This window comes from Gymnoscopelus microlampas, assembly GCF_963454915.1.
Source record: "Gymnoscopelus microlampas genome assembly, chromosome: 21".
NCBI classification, from domain to species: Eukaryota; Metazoa; Chordata; class Actinopteri; order Myctophiformes; family Myctophidae; genus Gymnoscopelus; species Gymnoscopelus microlampas.
In genome coordinates, this window is record NC_139958.1 from 20,249,576 (window position 1) to 20,271,319 (window position 21,744).

The 21,744-nt window shown below is 40.3% G+C and overlaps 1 protein-coding gene across 2 annotated transcripts in view; it reads right to left on the minus strand.

Moving 5' to 3' along the window:
• Positions 1 to 21,744, minus strand: part of rgs3a (regulator of G protein signaling 3a) — a 216,347-nt gene that overhangs the window by 165,575 nt on the left and 29,028 nt on the right. For both annotated transcript variants that reach the window (XM_084047372.1, XM_084047374.1), the window contains one exon: positions 6,865 to 6,932. In XM_084047372.1, the coding sequence (XP_083903498.1) occupies positions 6,865 to 6,932 (68 nt within the window). The remainder of the gene's footprint in view (positions 1 to 6,864; positions 6,933 to 21,744) is intronic.

Here is a 21,744-nt window from a genome sequence, read left to right on the forward strand (position 1 = left end):
TTATGTTTTGTGCAATGCAATTGAAAAGTGGAATGACCCACCCACAGACAGACAGACAAAAAGCAAAGTGCAATAATAGCACAATAAGACATGGAAAGGGAATAGATTGAAATTGAGACAAAGCAAATGATTCCAACAGGCGAATATTCTTTTCAGCCCAACCCAGCTGTGGTGGTCATATATAGGACGCAGGGGGGCAATCCCAGGTGAAAAACCTCACCCATTGACATCTCAACCTATTGCCATTGACAGGAATCAAACTCTCGACCTTTGGATTCACAGGCTGAGACACTACCTATAGGGCTATAGCTTTGTCCAGGCTGAGGTCATCTGTTGAAGATAAAAGTGAACCAGTGAAAGCAGCCGATCTACAAGCTCAGAAACATGTTGCTATCTGAAAAGTTTTGAGATTGTAGATCGGTTATTTTCACAATGAAGTTTGTCATACATTGCAAAAACATACTCTCTCCAAGAAGCATTTCATCATTACCTTTAACAGTTGCACATGTATTCAATGATACAGTCATGTTGTTTGCAATTCAACTTAAATTAAGTCTGCATCAAGTGAGGCTTGAACTGGCGACCCTGAGATTGTGAGGCCTTCATTTAAGGGAGACGCCATTGGCCCAACACATAAGTAACTGTGAAAAAGGAGATCAAACAGATGATACAATTTCACGCAAATAGCTGAAAAATCCTGGGTTTAAGTGTTTTTCAAACTGCTCAAAATTGCGGACAATCTAAGGGCGGAGCTTACTGGTCAAAGCGATAGATGTGTTCCTCATGAGTCAAGGCACATGTTTAAGCAAGTTTCACGACTTTCGGCCAAACGAGGCATGACTTATGCCTGTTTAAAGTCTGCCTTTTCAAAAAATTGCTATAGCGCCCCCTTTTGGCCAATTGGAGTGAGATTGGTTTCAGTGATATTTGGAATGACCCTGTACATTTCTGCCAAGTTTCAAAGAAATGTGAGTCTGCATGTATGTTTTAGGCACAGATGAATAATTTTCATAAAACTGTAATAGTTAAAATCTATCTCCTCCTGGGATTTTTGAGCAATCTGCACGAAACATTTTACACATGAACTTTGGACCACTGCCTACAAAAATTTCCAACGGATTTTCCATAAGTGAAAAAATGCAGAAGTTAGGAGCCAATGACTGTTTTTCATATAATTCAAAATGGTGGGCGATCTAAAGGTCAGAGGTCAAAAGTCAGACCACGAAAGTTGTCGGGCATGAAGAGACGCATGTGTGTATCGAAGTTTCATGGTTGTAGGTCAAACAGGGCATGAGTTGTACCTGTTCAAAGTTGGCACTTTCAATTGAGTGCTATAGCGCCACCCTTTGACGAATGAGTGTGAGAATTATTTCTTGGTAGTTTTTCATGAGCATCTACCATATGGCCGCGTTTCGTAAAAAGCGTATGCACGGTTAAGCCAGAACTGGCAAAAACAAGTATTTTTCAAACTGCTCAAAATTGCGGAAAATCTAAGGGCGGAGCTTAATGGTCAAATCGATACGTGTGTTCCTCATGAGTCAAGGCACATGTGTAAGCAAGTTTCACGACTTTCGGCCAAACGAGGCATGACTTATGCCTGTTTAAAGTCTGCCTTTTCAAAAAATTGCTATAGCGCCCCCTTTTGGCCAATTGGAGTAAGATTGGTTTCAGTGATATTTGGAATGACCCTCTACATTTCTGCAAAGTTTCAAAGAAATGTGAGTCTGCATGTATGTTTTAGGCACAGATGAATAATTTTCATAAAACTGTAATAGTTAAAATCTATCTCCTCCTGGGATTTTTGAGCAATCTGCACGAAACGTTTCGCACTTGAACTTTGGACCACTTTCTACAAAAATTTCCAACGGATTTTCCATAAGTGAAAAAATGCAGAAGTTAGGAGCCAATGACTGTTTTTCATATAATTCAAAATGGTGGGAGATCTAAAGGTCAGAGGTCAAAAGTCAGAGTGTGAAAGTTGTTCAGCATGAGGAGACGCATATGTGTATCCAAGTTTCATGGCTGTAGGTCAAACAGGGCATGAGTTGTACCTGGTCAAAGTTGGCATTTTCAATTGAGTGCTATAGCGCCACCTTTGGACGAAAGATTGTGAGAATTATTTTTTTATCGTTTTTCATGACCATCTACCATATGGCCGAGTTTCGTAAAAACCGACTGCACGGTTCAGCCAGAACTGCGAAAAGTGGCAGAAGAAGAAGAAGAAGAAGAAGAAGTGACAGAATAATGCGAATAACAATACGTGTCCAGAGCAGAGCTCTGGCCCCGTAATAACTACGATACTTAGCCATTCACTTGAGTTAGCTAATCTTTTTTCTTTCTTTTTTTTTACAATATCGTTATAGTGCTTGGTGTAGATGGCCCATAAGTGATACAGAGGGGAGGATGGTGGATGGCTTTACTATAATTTGTGTTTTGTGATGCCAGATATTTTTTCAAGTATGGTAATAGAATTGAAAGTTGCTAAGGACAATTATGGGCAAAGATATAAAGAAGTACCCTCAGCTATTTCTGCAATGCATCGTTTGCTCTTCAAGCCCCTAGTGCATGTCAGGTACAAATCTCACCAACGTGTGAAGGGCCTTGTGCACTCAAAAAGTCCTGAAACTGTGTAAACTATTAAACGTATTCATCTGAAAAGCCATTTGCAGGAGATATGAATTGGGTTGAGCAGGTTGAAAGTGGGCCCTGGAAGATACCCCAGAGCATTCTATGTGTTTCATAGGATGATGCCCACACAATGAGAAATACAGAGAGAGGGAGAGAGGCGGAGAGAGAGAGAGAGAGAGAGAGAGAGAGAGATACAGAGTAAAAGATGATGGGAACATAACAACCAAGGGGGTATATATGCAGTCATCTGTAATGGAACAAGAGGAGAGCACAAAACCAAAGGAGCCCAAAATGTACAGTACCCAAGCCCATTACCATCCCTACTGGGTATGTCATTATAGGCGAAGGTTCTCAACGAGCCTGGCCAATATGCTTATGGCTTGCGAGCTTGTAGATTGGCTATTTTCCACGCGTGACACCATCATAAAACTAAGTATAAATCTGCCTTAAGTGGTTACGCTTAATTTGCTTTGTTGCATGACCGTGTCGACAAAAACAACTGATGCAACATGTTTTCAGTTGAAAATCTGTCATTTTCATCGAGCAACACGGTTGATTGACGAAGAGTAAATTAGTCATTAGCCTGTGGATCTTTGCTCGCTCCGTTAACTCTCTCCCTTGAGACCCCACACAGCAGGACCAATCAGCAATCACCCTCATTCACCTTACGATAAAAGGGAAAGGGAAGGGACAAGAGAGACGGGGAGAGAAACTGAAAGATGGGGGGTGGGATTCACAAATGCTTCATCTTCAGGCTCTATTAAAAGTCTATCTCCTTCATTCAACATTCAAATAACTTCAACAACAACAGTTCCTTGTCAACAGGGATTGTAAACCTCACAACAAACACTTGTCTTACTGTTGTTGACACTTGCTGCTTGACAGATGAGATTAGATTAATCCATTAAGACTGGGAAAGCATCTGTGTCATTTTAGATTTCTTTGGCTATTCAAAAATAGCAGATATAGAAGCTCATAGCGCGAGTGCCGCACTACGAGATTGTAGATTTGCTATTTTTGAATAGCCAAAGCATAAAATAATGTTTTTTAGCTCAAATCTAAAATGACACAGATGCTTTCCCAGTCTTACTGAATGGAATGAAATGAAATTGTCAGGCTCCCTCCTGTAATTGGCTAACTTATATTGTGTCACGATGATATTCACCATCTACCCGCTACATGTACATCACCATAAGAGTCATGTTCACCATCAGCCCCACTCTGGCTAGCTGAGAAGCTCTCAGTGATGACAACACCGGCACTCCCCAGGGAGCCTTTCCTGTTCACCCTCTACATCAGTGGTTCTCAACCAGTGGTCCTTGAGGGGGTTCCAGGTGGTCCCCAGCTAAATGATGGAGAGTCGGTAACCAAATGGACCCTTATAGATCATTAACTCTTGAGAGTGTAAAATGAAACCAAATGGACCCATAGTTTTACGCTTTCAAGAGTTAAATTATTGTTAAACATCTGAATTACTTAATTAAAGAATTGTTATTTTGATCATCGTTTGCCTGTTATCTCTCCTATGGTACCAACATCAAAACAACATGCAATTGTGGACAAAATCTTATTCAACAATAACAAAATATTCAAAGTCTAAAATGGTGGTCCGTGGCTCAAATGCCGAATAAATAATGGACCTTGATATGAAAAGGGTTGAAAACTCAGATCTTTTATCCAAAGCGCTTTACATAGATTGTGCATTACATTCACCCATTCACACACACATTCAAACACCGATGGCGGAGGAAACCATGCAAGGCACCAACCTGCTCATCGGGAGCAATTAGGGGTTCAGCGTCTTGCTCAAGGACACTTCGACACTAACTCTGGGGGAGCGCCCGAGCCCGGGATCGAACTGGGAACCTTGCGGTTTCCAGTTCACTCTACCCTGAGCCACTCTACCCCTGAGCCACTGCCGCCCCAAGCTGCATTATAGATGACAAAGAGCGGTTACTGAGCACTGGTGGAGAGCTTAGCTGTAGGGTGGTGTGATAACAATCACCTCTAGCTCAACATCAGAAAGACCAAGGAGCTGCATGGTGCTGGACTACCGGCAGCGCACAAAGAGGCACCCAAATCCGTCACCATCCAAGGGGAGGAGGTGGACTTATTTAAACAATAAACTGGGCTGGACTGACAACTCTGAGGCCCTCTACAGGAAGGGACAGGGCAAGCTGTTCTTCCTGAGGAGGCTCCGGTCCTTCAACATGTGCAACAGGCGGCTACAGTCTGTCTGTAGTAGCCAGTGTCTTTATTCTTACTGCATTCATCTTGGTTTGGTTATTGACTTTTACTTGTAACTCTCCTGTGTTTCACTCCCACAGCTGAATGACCTGTGAATTTCCCTCTATAGGGATCAATAAAGGTTCATCTTATTGTATCTTATCTTATCTTATCTTATCTTACATGACTAGCAGTTGTCTACTATCCAGACTTTCAGAGATTGTCGACTTGACTAGTTGTCAATCCTGCCCTCAGCCAATGGAATATATACTGTATTATATTTTACACACAATATGAAGAGAAAACATCAACCCTACTCAATTTTGAATCTGTCACTTTTTCCCTATGTTTTTTTGGGTCACAACTATTTCTACAGTCAAGGTCAACTCTAATCTACCAGTAACCAGAGCGCAAAATTCCACTAAATACATATCCTTTTCTATGACTGAAATCTATCACACTATATCAAGTTAAATGTATTTTCATTGTCAAGTACATTTACTCATACACAGAATGTGTCCTCTGCATAAAACCCCAACCTTCAGGTGCAGTGGTCCATGGACAAGCTCCAGATCTGATGTAACTACACACTTATGGAACAAGACAGAATAAACTAGTACTGAATGTGCTATAACAGGCCAGCAACCAAAAACTAAAAACAAGGCAAGCTCTTATCACTGGGATGGGGGCTCTTGAAAACATAATCGCTATTGTTGGTTATTTTTGATTACCCAAAACAATACAAAAGAGATGACATTATTTACGTTTTGCTGTTGCTGTCATTTTTATATGAGTGCAGCAATACTGACCCAGTGATTCTCCTTGCGCTGCTGTGAGACAAGGTCAAAGTGTCTCAAGTTGACATGTTGAGACTCTCAACATGTATCTGAGATGTAACTAAGTGATGCTCTTCATGTATTTTTCATCAGTGCATAGTGTGTGTGTACTATGCACTGAGTGTACCTCAATGTGCTTCATATAAAGTGGAGCCGCCCATCAACATTTAAAAATGTTATCATATGAATCTCGGGATGCACGTGTAGATCTTGGATTTCATGTGGCCAGCCTGTGATGTCAGACAAGTACTGTATGACGTCAGTCATCTATTACTCAATATGAATCCAAATTTAGCTTCCATTATAAAATGTTAGTTAAATATTATAAAGTATAAAACGTACTGTATAAGAAAAGAAATGCGTGGAGGTACTAAGTCGGCCTATATGAAATGTGCACAAGAGATTTGGCACTGATCGGTCCGGCGTTTTGCGAGATTAGCTCAGGATACACAGACACACACAGAACCTCTTACAGACGGCTACACTCCAGCCATGCTGTTAAAAATAAGAAAGCAAGAGAACGGCATGGTGAAGGGATGTGTGCCGAAAGGGTAGCCTACTTTTATTTGCAGACGAAAGGGATTAGAATTGGGCAACATAATCTGTTTCCTGATCTCTCAAGACAAGCCATCGTACTGGTCCAGATGTGACTCACATGCCATTGAGTATTTTTTACAATCCCCCATAGTATTCCCTTCACTGCACGCAGCTCCAAATCCTGAGACAAACTGCTACTATGGTTGCAAAGAACGGGTAACACCGAATACACAAATGTCTTCAATGCATGTCTGTATGCATGATGTGTCAGTGGGATTAGCTGTATAAAGTTATAGGTCAACTACAGTACTTGATGCATATTGAGTGTAGGTCTGTGTATCCATAATGAATGCCGGTGAGAGCAGAACTAATGCACAGTAACATGCACACAAACCACAAAACACTCGCAGAGACACAGGCCTACGATTTAGTTTGGAGTCAGACACATACAACACATGCACATTACACAAACGTGAGTCCACAGCACGCAAGCACGCACACGCACACACACACACACACACACACACACACACACACACACACACACCAAAACAACATTTTGTATGGAAATGCATGAATGAATAAGAAGTGCAAAATGCAGTCGAAAAGTAGAAAACACAGTTTTTATAGTACTCACCGTTAAGCATTGCATATTCTCAGGGTGAGTGGTCTCGGGGGCAGCACCATGGTTTGATAACGCAGCCTCTGAAACATAGACAAAAGAGTCACGGGCTGACACTGTGCTTTTCGAGCACATTTCTTTCTTCTCACTGTCCGTTATTTCCCACTGGAAGCCAGCGCAAATCACTCTCCTTCTGGACTACAGAAGAAAGAGGAGAGAGTCTTCAGAAAGTTCTCAAACTGTTCCCATGGGAGTGTCAAACAGTTGTCAAGAAGGACCGATAAGACAGCTGGGATGTATAGACTTCACAAGCACCCAGACTGGCATGGCTCAGTGAAGATCTGGTCCAAGACTCCCACAAACTATAGCCAAGAGAGGAGTGGAAGTGAGGACATGTGAGAGAGAGAGAGAGAGAGAGAGAGAGAGAGAGAGAGAGAGGGAGGGAGGAGTAAAGAAGAGAAAAGGAACTCCTCACACTCTATTATCTCTCCGACTCAGGGCTCCTATGAGGTTTCCATGGTTACAGGGACTCCACTCGCCCCTGCCTCTGTCTTTTTTAACCATTGCTCATAAAGGCAGTATTCAGCTGCGACCCACAATTTCTCTCTCTCTCTCTCCCTCTCCCTCTGAAACAGATGACTACTGCTTCGCTTTCATTTAAATTCGGCATCTCTTCTGTCACCATCTGTACCTCTCTCGTCCCTAACGTCACACTCGTGTCTGGGACGTGTCTGCTTTCTGTCCCCAGAGTCAAGACCAAAATCGGCAGGATCTGGAACAAACTCCCAGAAAACTGCAGGTCTGCTACTACAGTTCTTCTAAATCAAAGCTGAAGACTTACTTTTTTTTGTCTGACGCTGCTTTTTAGTGAGGCTTTTGATTCATTTCTTGGCCTGCGGCCCTGCGCTGTAACTTTTTCGTGTATGTCCCATTTTATTTCGATTCCTTTTACTCAAATGATATATAATTGTATTTAAATGTCGTTTTGTAAATGTGTCTATTTCGTACTTTGTCTTGGCTTCACTTTGCTGCTCAGGAGGTATAGCGGCGGTCATGGGAACATTCAGTTCGATCCCCACCTCCTCCTGGCCTTGTGTTAACCCATTCAATCCAGGAACGCATCTGTGTCACTTCAGATTTCTTTGGCCATTCAAAAAATAGCAGATCTACAAGCTCATAGGGCGAGTGCCACGCTATGAGCTTGTAGATCTGCTATGTTTTTTAAATCATGAACATTTGTGCAAATCTTTGAATATATATATACATTTTTAACTCAAATCTTTGCTTCTGGGGGTCCCTGGAACAAAATATTTTTAGATGGGGGGTCATCGGACAAATACTTGGGGATCCTTCACATGAAAAAAGTTTGAGAACCAGTGATATAGCAACACAAGTTATTTTTTATTTTTTTTAATTGTTAGGTTTAGAAGACATCTGTAGAATCCCTGGAAGCAAATATTTGAGTTACAAATATTCGCTTTAAATATATATATATATATATATATATATATATATATATATATATATATATATATATATATATATATATATATATATATATATATATATTCAAAGATTTGCACAAATGTTCAAAGACATCTAAAATGACGTAGTTGCGTTCCCAGATTGAATGGGTAACCGTTAAAGTGTCCTTGAGCAAGACACTGTGACTGAACCTCTATATGCTCCCAGTGAGCAGGTTGATGCCATGCATGGTTTCCTCCCACATTCAGTGTATGAATGTGTGTGAATGGGTATGTGAATGTAACGCACATTGTAAAGCACATTGGATAAAGGCGCTATAGAAATGCAAACCATTTACTAATTACTTAGAATTGCCTTGTTGAAATGTGCTATATACAAATAAGCTTGTTGTGCATTGCCTTGAAAATCCGGAGCGTCAATTTAAATTGACACACTGGATTTTTGCAGTTCATCAAAAGTTTATCAAGGCAAAGCAAGGCAAGTTTACTTTACAGCAAGGCAATTCAAAGTGCTTTACATTAACACATTAAGCCATTAGGAGAGTACAAAGGAAACACATAAAAGGACATGTTATTATTATTTCATCATTAAAGAAATTAAAATAAAACTGAAAAATAGGAGAATAAAATTACAGTGCAGAAGAAACCCTCATTAAAAGGCAGCGACAAACAGAAAGGTCTTTAGCTTTGATTTGAAAGAACTGAGAGCTGTAGCAGGCCTGCGGTTTTCTGGGAGTGTTCCAGTTATGTGGTGCATAAAAACGCAACGCTCTTTCTCAATGTTTTGTTCTGATTCTGGGTTCAGAAAGCAGACTTGTCCCAGATGACCCGAGAGGTTCATGATGTAGCACAATATCAGAAATGCATTTTGGACCCTAAATCATTCAGTGCTTTACAAACCAAAAGTTGTATTTTGAAATGAATTCTTTGAGAGACAGGTCTAAAGGTCTAAGAATTGGAGTGATATGATCCACTTACTTGGCATTAGTGAGGACTCAAGCAGCATTATCTCTTGTCATGCCCCACTACTCCCAGGTACAGTGAACCACCTACTATGGGTACTGGGTACAGTGTGCCAATGCATCTACAGTACTGCATGGGCAGTAAGACACGTTTCTTCATCCATACTGTAAAATCTAATCTTTTAAACTCTCCCAAACTAATCTGAACACATGCCATGTGACCAACCATACGCTAAACCCGTGAGAAGTTACCATAATTACGTTACAAATGCTTGCACGCACACAGGCACCCATACATACTGTACACACACTGCTGCTGTACTCACACGATATTGACCCATATTGCTGCAGGTTCACAAACCACTCTGCACATGCAGAAACAAACTTTCAGGCACACTTATGGACGCACACTGCTGCACAACTTTTTCTTGTGTAACCTTAGAATCTGGCACAAAGGACATTCCCCCCATCCCATAGTCACGGTTGCCACAGTAACCAGGAGGCTTAAAAAAGGCTTCCCTCACTTTTGAATCTAAGATCTCCAGGGATCTAGAAAAAGGAGAGGGGATAACCTGGCTGGCTTCAGGCCCAGAAGAGGAGCCTTTTGTCTAGGAAAAAAAGATTAATCACGCTGGGTATATGAGGGGAGAGACAGAGCAGCTGGCAACAAGATACAGCCAACATGAGAGGCATAAAGCTGGAGAAAGAAAGATGAGAGAGATACGGAGGGGGGGAGTTAACAGGCATCGAGGTAGAGAGGAAGGCAGTGCAGTGCACGGGATTGACAGAGAAGGGTGAGAGATCAAGCCAGGATCAAGAGATGGGTCCTGGATCAAGGGATGCAAAGATTGATTGGAAAATAAGACGGGGTGGAAAATAAGTAGAGGATAAAACTTAAAAAGCTTAACCACTTGAGCCCTACATGTATTTTGTACTTTGAAAATAGCCAATCTACAATCCCACAATGTGTCACCTCGCAGCCTCTTGTTAACTTACGTGTTATCCACAAGTTTCCTAGGCTGTGTGGGCATCACTTCCTGTCAATTTGATCCAATGAAATCCAATGAAATCCAATGATATCCAATGAAATCGACAGGAAGTGATGCCCACACAGCCTAGGAAACTTGTGGATACTTTTTTTTTTTTTTAATATATATAATAGTAAAAAAAATAAACGAAAAGAAAAAGTATGAAGAATTGTAAAAAATATATACAGAATAGGCTTGCTGGAGTTCAAGTGGTTAAAGTGGCTAAAGGTGTTGGCAGCCTGCCACAGTCAAGTCAGCCAGTCCTGCCACAGACCTGTCAGAAGATAAATACCCTCGGCTCTCCCCAAGTACCTCGCCACACCACTCACTTGACACCCAGCCTCTCTATTCATCTCCTTTCACTCGCAAACAAATAAACACTTAATGGGATCGAGCGGATAAGCCAAGAAAGGAGGAGTTAAACACAGCCTCCACTTCTGCTTTTCATGGACCTTTGAGATCGCGTATGAGACAATAATTGTTGGGTCTCCATTGTCAAGGACAGGCATTACACAGTATTAAAATCCTGATAGTTAAATTAACAGAGTGTAAAAATGGACCCATAAAATAATTTGCAGTGTAGCATATTCTGAAAGACTGACACAAAGATGAGTCGAGTAGTTATAAATGCTGCCTCTTGTCTAACTTATGGACAATTACTGGACACGTTCAGTAAAGTGCCTGGTTTGATATCAAAGGTATCAATAGGTTAAGGTACCTGTCCACTACCATCGAGACTGGGGTTTGATTCCTCCACGGTGCCAACGGCTCAGCTGGGTGGCCCCAAAAAAAACATTTGGACATGTTCGAGGGTGGAAAGCCGGCACGGGAGAGAGTACTGGGAGGGACGCGCTCCCAGTGAAACTCCTCACTGTCAGGTGAAAAGAAGCGGCTTTCGTCTCCATGTGTATCGTACGAAACATGTTAGTTACAGTATCTACAGTACACCCTGCCCAAGACCAAACAGTGGGGGTTGGCAGTGAAATGGACTATAGGAAAGAATAGGGGGAATTGGCAGCAACTAAATTGGGGAGAAAAAAATGTGTGTGTGTGTGTGTGTATGGGGGGGGTTGTCATTGTAGTTTAGGAAGACAGCTTATATGAGCGCTGAAAGAATTTCAGCTTTTTGGAAGCACTGGGTTTTAAAAACAGGTTTAAGCCAACCTATTGCGAAGTGGCTGTGTATAAATAAATAGTCTATTTATATAGGAGGAATGGATGTGAATTCTCTGCTTCATGTGGGATTGGAGTGTATTCTCCTGAGCAGGCAGAAAAAGCAAATAAGATTCATGTGAAATGTTGGAGAGGTTTGTGTGATTTGATACATCTATCTCAACCATTTTACTCAAATGGGCTTCATTGGCAAGAGAAAACATATGTTTTCATTGCCAAAGCAATGTTCTCTCTCACTGCAATTTACTCTCAATTTACTCTCTCACTGTTTGCCAGTTTCAGCAGTAAACCAATGCACACGTACGTAGATCAAGCATTAATTAGGATGATGAAACATCAAAGAGGTCGACACAAACGGACAACTGCAGGGAGTGGAATAATGTCACAGTACCACCCACTGGTCCCAGGCTCAAAGTCATAACCACAGCAGCAATGAGTAACAATGCATGCAAGCACACAGTAAAATCCTCATTGTTAATTTAACTCAGAGAGTACAAATGGAACCAAATAAGTTAAATTAAAACAGATTTATGTTCTTTTTTTCACCCTTCTTTTTTCATGCCACTACACACAGACAAAGGAAGCACACATCAATACTCATGCAAGGGCATGCAAATACACTTGTAAACACATGGTCTAGATATTAGCACACATTTGACCACAAAGACATTTTGTCATTTTGGTAATGAACACAAACAACCTACAAAGTCAAAGGAGTAGCAGGGTTTGCTGAAGTCAATTGAAAGGTGGCACAACAGGACAATTTAAACAGATTCATGCCTCTCTTTTATGGACGCCTCTGCAACCACTCTCGAGGCAACAGAGGCAGTCTACCGAGGAGCTTTATGTTTTATTTTAAATGTCAAATCCCTTACACACCGCTGTCATCTGTATGACAGGGCAGGTCTGACTTAATTATCCGACCGCAGATGGCTTCATTGGCACATTTTCATGTATAAAGCCATCATTGGGGCTACTCCCTGGCTATTTAAATTGCCTTTTTTAATTTGAAAATAAATTCATACAACCTCCGCTTCCCTGAACCTGACACTTTTTACCGTCCCTCGTCTGTCCGCAGAATTTGGGGGGACGGCGTTTATACAGTTTTTATGCTCCACGGTCCTGGAATCAGCTCCAGAAAGACATTAAACTGGAGGAGCACTTTAATCCCTTTGGGTGATTTTAAAAGTTTACTTCAGATGTTAAAAACTGAGGACTGCAGCACTTTTACTTGCGTTGGTATTAATGTAATTTGTGTTTTGCTTTGAGTTTTTATTGCGTTTTATATTATGATCCCTGTATGTTTGCTTTGTTGGCCAGGGCTCCCTTGTAAAAGAGATTACCATCTCCATGGGTAAAACTAATTCAGGGAATAGAAAAAATTGAGAATTGAGTCAGTGGGTGGAGAAAAGCCACCAGTGGTGGTGGAAAAAGTACTCAAACCTTTTTACCTAAGTAAAAGTAACAATTCCACAATGTAAAAATACTCTGTATTAAAAATGTTACTGGAGACTAGTAAAAGAATTGGCATCAATATATACTTAAAGTACCAAAATAGCAGATTTTCAAGCTCACAATGCATCGTGACGCAAAGCGCTGTGAGCTTGTAGATCGGCTCATTTTGAATAGCCTAAGTATAAAATAGGGATTGTGTGGTTAATGTATGTGTTGTAATAATAATCTAAATCTACCAAGTAACTTAAAAATAAAAATAACTGTAGTCGAGTAAAAAATGAGTACAACATTTGCCTCTGAGATGTAGTGGGGTATACAAGTATAAAGTACTAAATCATGTAAAGTACACTACTTTATGTAAATGTACTTGGGTACTTTCCACCACTGACAGCCATGATGACTCATTTCTCCCATGATGCCACCTAGGATTTTGGACAGGCCCGACACCAGTGATTGACACATGTTTAATTTCCTCCTCCTGTCCTAAGGGTGGTGGTCCTGCCAAAGGCATTATATCTCTTGTCTGTCAACGCAGTGTGATGTCAGTGTCCCTGATCGAGTTACAGGGGATTTAATGAGAATACCGCGACATAAAAAAAGTGGAGCTCCGCGCCCTGTTGAGTGCATCCATCAAGTTGTCTGAAATGTCATCGTGCAAACGGCATGTTGCCTCCACATGCAATCACTCCATTAACCCATTCAATCCGGGAACGCATATCTGTCATTTTAGATTTCTTTGGCTATTCAAAAATAGTTCATGAACTTGTAGATCTGCTATTTTTTTTAAATCGTGAAAATGTGTGTAAATCTTTGAATATGTATTTTTTAAAGCAAACATTTTTAACTCAAATCTTTGCTTCTGGGGGGGTCCCTGGAACAAAATATTTTCAGATGGGGGTTCGCGGCCAAATACATATAATCTTTTGGGGTGCTTGACATGAAAACGTTTGAGAATCCACTGATATTATAGCAACATTTTTTTTTAAACTGTTAGGATTTAGAAGGCATTTGTAGAATCCCCAGAAGCAAGGATTTGAGTCACCTTTAATAAATACATATTCAAATATTTGCACACATTTTCACAATTTTTCAAAAATAGCAGATCTACAAGCTCATGGCGGGGCACCGAGTGCCGCGCCATGAGCTTGTATATCTGCTATTTTTTAATAGCCAAATAAATCTTAAAATGACACACAGATGCGTTCCCAGTCTTAGTGGGTTAATGTCACAGACAATGTCACAGACAACCTGTTCTAAATTAATTGTACTAACATCAGAAAATATCCACATGACACAAAACAGTAGTAATACCACCAGTCATTCCTAGATCGTAGTCTAACTGCCAACTTAGTGCCTCGATAGACAGACAGACATAATACAAATAAAATAAAAAGGATTTTCAGGACTTTACAGTGCAGATTGCTGTAGTACAATTGCATAGCTGAGAATGTAAATGATTGAGTCAAACATCACCTCAAGCCTGAGGACAAATCAGATTTACCAGCTCACAACGTGTCGTGATGCAATTAAATACGTTGTGAGCTGCGGAGAAGTGCTATTCTTGCTATTTTTCCAAATCTTGGAAAGTTTCTGTCTATAATGAAATAGCCCAAAATAGGGATGCCAGGTTCAAAGTGGTAAAGAACAAGCAATTCCCGATGCATTGGCATCTCAGACATAGCCAAAATATAGCGCTTTCAACATCACAAAAAGATACGTAGATGTGTCTGTATGCATGCCGTGCATGCAGTGGTGGAAAAAGTGCTCACATTTTTTACTTAACTAAAGTATCAATACTGCAGTGTAGAAAACTCTGCTTCAAGTAAAAGTAAGGCTTTCAAAATGTACTTGCGTAAAAGTACAAAGGTATTGGTATCAAAATGTACTTAAAGGGTTAGAAAAATGTAAGGTGCTCATTGTGCAAATGTCCCATTTCACAAGTTCCTATAGCAGATCTACAAGATCTGCTATATATACAATAGCAGATCTACAAGCTCACAATGCGTCGCATTGGCGACGCATTGTGAGCTTGTAGATCGGCTATTTTCAAATGGCCGAAAAATATATAGGGCTGAAGTGGTTGATGTATGTATTTTGTGATAATAAATCTGCAAAGTAACTAGTAACTAAAGCTGTCAAATAATTGTAGTGGAGTAAAAGTAAAAAAAAATGCCTCTGAGATGTAGTGGAGTAGAAGTAAAAGTATTGAAAATGGGAAATGCTCCAGTTAAGTAAAAAATCCTCAAAAGTGTACTTAAGTACAGTACTTAAATAAATGTACTTAGTTACTTTACACCACTGCGTGCATGTATATACGAGGCGTGTAAGAAAAGTAACAGGACTGTGGCAGCCACGCTCATGACTCAATGCTAATTGAGTAACCGCTTATGTTAATGTATTGCGCAACACCTCACCACTATTCTGCAATGATATTGTTCACTTCTCTCACTTTGTGCTTCTGTTCCAGGCTGTCGTGTAATTACCCTGCTGTTACCCTCCATCACGCAACTGGAGGTGGCACATGGAGCAAAGACTCAATTTGAAATTGAGAGAAGTGAACAATATTACAGCAGAATAGTGATGAGATGTTGCGCAACACTGTGACATAAGCGGTTACTGAGTCATGATGAGCGTGGTTGCCACAGTCCTGTTATCTTTCTTACACACCTCGTAGGTTTGAAGTGGTTAAACTGATTGTGATGCTATATTATTAACACATTTTACTGGGGACCCTTTGGAACTCCCTCAAGGATCCCTGAGGGTCCCCGGAGCCCACATTGAGAGAACCAATGATCTAGTGCAGTGGTTCTCAAATTATGGGTCGCATATTTATTTTTTACATAAAGAAACGGGGAGGGAGGGGGGGGTCGCGACCGATGCAAAGACGTCGAAGACGGCCACTTGACTCCTTGATTCATCCAATTCCAACCCACACAGGGAACCAGCAACATGGGAAAGACCCATGCACACACACACAACACAAGCCCTTGAACTGATTTTACTGCATGATTAATGATATTCAGCAGTAGCCTAATTATGTCTGGGTGGCTCTTAAAAGAGCCGTTTTGCTAGTCTAGGTGGGTAAAATGCACGGAACCAAATGGGTCCGTTAGGGTCCCATTAGGGTCCATTTGTGCCCTCTTGGAGTTAGATTAACACCGGTAAAGTGCCGCTGGAGGGGCCCTGAGTACATTTTATCTGTTGCATGTGCAAGCAAAGAAAATAAGCCAATCGGCAGCGAGTCGCGGCAGTGTATTGGGGTGGCGCTACAATATTATTTATTAATTTAATTGATTAGGTAGGCTTACCAATCTGCAGGAATCACTGCTTTAATTTCATTTTCTAATAAATAATCATATATAAGACCAACAATGTATGCTTTTATTTTAAGACATTCTTTACTTCCACTTCGAAATTGTACTATAAATGTGTGGGGTCGGTAAAACATTTCCACCTTAAAATGGGATTGTTGCATAAAAAAATGGAGACACCCTGGTCTAGTGTGACGTAAAGAAATTACTAAAGCCCATGACATCTAAATTATATTACTATGACAAACATGTTTAATCTGATGATTAAAAGACATGGCACACCATCTGGGAAAGTCTGACGACAAAAAATAATCCTATTTGCATGAGGTGTTTTTTTAATGCACCCAGTAATTAAACATAAATGTAATAAAATGTCCTTCTGCCAAAACATTTAACCATGTGTGTGTGCGTGTGTGCGTGTTCATAATGAACATGACACACACACACACACACACACACAGTTAACTAGAAGGATGTGTCATTATGCATATGACATACTTTTTAAGCGCAGGCTCCAGACACAGAGTCATTTATTTCTACAAACCACCTGACCCGCATTGTAAGATAAAGGGGATGAAGGGGAACGCATTATCTATGCTTAAAGACACACACACACGTACATGTCACTGTGGGTCACTTGTCCTCACTGACACGTTATGAATCTAAAAATAAAAACCAGAGCGTAAGGATGGCCTAAAACGGTCACGTGGCAAGTATGAACAAAAAACACTAACACTTGTACTACTTTATGCAGCTAATCCCTGATGAAAATCACAGACATAAAAGGGAAAACCCTGTAATGCTTTGTGCAATGAGAAAATGTGCAGGCATGCAATAACACAGTGGTTCTCAACCACTGTGTCTCCATGGGTCCCCATGATAGTAAAGTGACAATTTAAGGACTTCTAAGACCTTTGTAATACAGGGGTTGACACTAACGGTTGCCTGACTGCCCGTGGAAAGTAAATAAAACGTTCGGGCAAGTGAATTTTGCTTTCAGGTTGCCCGACAGGCAAGTGCATTCGGTCTTCGTTAAATATTATTGGCTATTCATGAAGGACAATGCTACCTTTTTACAACTAGCAGCATGCACTCATTCTGTTTTTCAAAGTGACTGTCGCCACTCAGCAGTTATCGAATGGATTTAACATTAATTTGTTCTACGAGAGTAAGAACTTTTTGGGCAAGTGCATGACCTTTGGGCAAGTAGAACATGACCTGGACTTCTGAGACTTTGGTGTCAACCCCTGTAATGCCCCAAGGAAATGAAAAAAGACCATTACTGCATCAAAGTATTCAACAAACTTCACTAACAACTGGTCAAACATTGGCCAAATTGTCAAATAATATAAGAGGAAAACATTTGAAATGGCTGATCTACAAGCTCACAAAGCCTTGCGTTGCTAGGCGTTGTGAGCTTGTAGATCTGCTATTTTCACAATATTTATCTGTGGAACTGAGTCAAACTAAATGTAATGCCTCAACTCCTACAATGCCAAGTGCTTGTCAGGGTGAGGGGTTCAAATATGATTATTTTTAGGGGGTCCACAGTTCAAATATGATTATTTTGGGGGGTCGCGGCCTGAAAACTGGCTTATCCACCCAACACAGTGATCATCCAAGTCATAGGGAAGGAAACAGAAGTACAGCACAAATATAATGCCCATTCAAATGTAAATTTTGAGGTGCGACAGTATGCATTCATGTGCCCCAAAACACTGCAGTCTCAAACATTTGTATTCTTTCTACTTTTTCCACGCAACACCATCATATGATTACATTAGACATCTTTAGTCCAATACAGAATGAACAGCCTGAGATGTAAAGTCCTCCTATCTCTTAATTCCATATACCACTGTTAACACTATTGCCGCCAAGCCCGTAGTCCTACGGGCCGTTAAATCCAACCGTTAACCGCCAATCCCGTAGTCCTACGGGGCGGGTGTTTTCCCATGTTAAATCGTGCAGGTGCAGATTCCGGATTTTTTTTGCACTTCCGGTTTCGAAGGGGGCGGACCGGAAACGAAATAATACTGTTTCCGGTTTTTGTCCCGCCTCCGTTTCCTGTCTAGCGATCAACTTTGGACGCCATTATCTCGGCTTGTTGTTTTGCTCTCCGCATCCCCCATTGTAACGTTTTGCTCTCGTTCTCCAAAATGGCTGGTCAGATCGCGGCACGGTTTTCAGCGTTTTGTTCTGTCGGGTCCCGTGTTTGTGTCGAACCAAATGAACGCGGATTTTAAACGGATTTAGCGGGGCCTATGACGGAATCAAAAAAACAAAAAAGGTAGGAAAAAGCTTGGCACTACGATGGACGTTCTGAGATTAGCCGTTGGCGGGGGATGTGTTGTTAATATAGCAGTGTTCATTTTGACAGCACATTTTGATTTAGTTTTAGTAATTTTAGTCATAGTCTTTTGAATAAAATTTCATTTAGTTTTAGTCATCTAAGGATTTTAGCAGACTAAATATACAGTTGATTTTGTCACCAAAAATGTATTTTGACGGGCCTTGATGGCGGCGTAATGGCTGATTTTACACTTGGTTGCATGCTGAAAATAGCCGATCTACAAGCTCACAACTTGTAGATCTGCTATTTTCAGAGCGCAACACCCGAGCGCAACCAAAATAAAATGACTTGTCTTAGTTCTACTGGATCTCTTCTCCACTAGTCCTTCCCTAACATTTGATTCTAGTTTTTATTTGTTGATGAAATTGTCAATATATTGTCTTAGTTTTAGTCATCATGGCTTAGTTTTTATTTCGTTTTTTGACAGTGAAAAAAGGTAGTCGACAAATATCTTTCGTCATAGTTTTAGTAGACGAAATTAACCCTGTTGTATAGTGTCCAAAAAACAACAACATGGTCTTGTTGAGCACAGGGGGGGGGCTTTTATGGGTTAAATGTCTTTCTCTTCGGCACATATATTGGGTGAACCAGTGACCTTCCTCTACCCACTCAGCTAGGGCCACCCATGGCCGTCCATATGGACCCCCCACAGTTATACCACCAATTATAAAAGTTACATTTACAGTTCAGCAGCAGAAAATAGGACAACATTGGAGAGAAGTTGCAACAGTTTGTGTATGAGATCTGACTTTGAATCTGAACCCAACACCTGTGTCCACCAACAATGTCAAGGTCACTTGGGCAATTAAATGGCGTTCCTCGAGCAGTGTGCTAGTTCAATGTTACTTCCAAGGACACTTTTCTAACGCTATGCGTTAGAAAGACATAATCATCTTAGAATAACAAAACTGCCACATCAGCTTATTTATGACTGGCATCTCTCACAAAGCCTTTCACCTCAAATGCCAGAAAGGCCAATGCAGCATTATTTTGTTGCTGATAACAATACGATTAGTTTTGCATAGATGATGCGATCATTAAGTGGTACATTCATGTGTATCATTATGTGCACACCACTGAACCCCACAGTGTCCCCAAGGGGCTAACAGAGACATTATGTGTTTCAAATAATAGAATCTGCTAATGAGAAACAATCAGCGCTGAAGGAATATCACGTTGATGTTTCTCTGTGCTTTGTCTTAGCTGACTATTGTTTTCTGTTATGGTGCACCATTTGTTTATTTTATCTACTTATTAATTTCCTTCCATACAAAATGTTTCTTACAGTGCATAACAGGGGCAGCTGAAATAAAATACATTTTGTATTGCATATTTTTAAGTCCTGCCCACTTTATATTTTTACCGTTTGAATATTTGAATTGAATGGTATAAGTGTTTAAATGTTGTTTTGTTGTATTAGTGTTTGTAGTAGAGACATAAGTGTAATTGGCACATATTAAAGATTTACACCAGGGGTCGGCAATAGGCGGCCCGCGGGCCAAAATTGGCCCCCCAGAAATAATATCTGGCCCGTGAGATAATTTTGAAAAAAAAAAAAAAAAAAAAATCTTTTTTTTTTTAGAAAAATATTTTTTGATTTTTTTTTTGGGGGGGGAGGATTTTATTTTTATACAGTATCAGACCGATAGTCTCACATATAGGCCGCTATTATATCTATTATACCCAAATACAGAAAGATACAGTATGAATGATTTACTGAAAAGTGTTATAAAAAAAGTATTAAAAATTAATGTTAAAATAATTATAAATACTTATTTCATAGAACCTGAACCCACTTTTGAAATCATGCACTCATAAACACGATGCATTTTAAAGGATTTATAACATTTTATAGCTAGATTAGAGGAAAATGGAGAAAAAAAAAAAAAAACCAGAAAAATCGCCTGTGCTGATATTTAAACCGGAAAAAATGTTGATTTATATTGGTCAAACAGAACCGAATTAGACCCAAATTAGACCCGAATTAGACCGAGTTAGACCCGAATTAGACCCGAAAAATTTTGCGTTCGCGCGCGGGCGCGTGTTGTGCTGCGCGCGCGTGCATGTTCGCGGGGAGGCCCGGCCCGCGATGGAATGTCTGGGAGTGATATTGGCCCTAGGCTTATCTCAATTGCCTACCCCTGATTTACACTATATTTAGAATATAACTATGATATGCAGTGTTACATGCATGTGCGTTTTGATTTGATGTAAGTCAAACCTTGTCAGTTGCATAAGTCAAGGTTTCCCAAACTTTTCAAGCCACGACCCCCCAAATTAATCATAATATTTGAACTGGGGACCCCCCACCCTGACAAGCACATGGAATTGTAGGCATTACATTTAGTTTGACTCGGTTCCACAGAAAAATATTGTGAAAATAGCCGAGCTTGTAGATCGGCTATTTTCACAATGTTTGCCTCTTACTTACGTAGTATTTGACAATTCGGCCAGTTTGGTATTAAAAAGGATTTGGTATCCTTAAATTGTAACTTTAGAAATATGCAGATACCCTGTATGTTGTTGGTTTGTTTACTGTTGAGTGAGAAAACAATGATGTACATAAAGATAATCATCTGGGGACCCCCAAAATAATAATTTTCACGTTGATTTCTAGGATTATTATCATTATAAAATAATAATAATCCTAAAAATCAACGTGAAAAATAAATTGTGATACAATTGTGGATCGTGATTCTGCCTCAAAAACATTGTGATATATTTTTGCCATATTGCCCACTCACAATGAATAGTTATATCAGCATGCCCTATATGGGAAATTGGGCGGCCCGAATGTCTAGTTCTTTTACAATTGCCATCATCTTGATTTTCTACACTTCGATTATCAAATTAAATTATTCCAAACAAAAATTCACACACACTTCCTTCCCAAGTCATTCATCTGAATGTCAACTATCACCCACCCACCCAATGCTATATACGCCGTCCAAAAATAGCAGAACTACAAGCTCAAACGTTGTACGCTTATAGTTCTGCTATTTTGATGATGCGATGCATTATGAGCTTGCGTCCTAGGCGATGTGTTGTGAGCTTGTATAATTGTTGGCTATGTTCGCCACTAAACACTGTCGTACGAAAGTAGGAGGTAAGCAGTATACAAGAGGCTTTGTT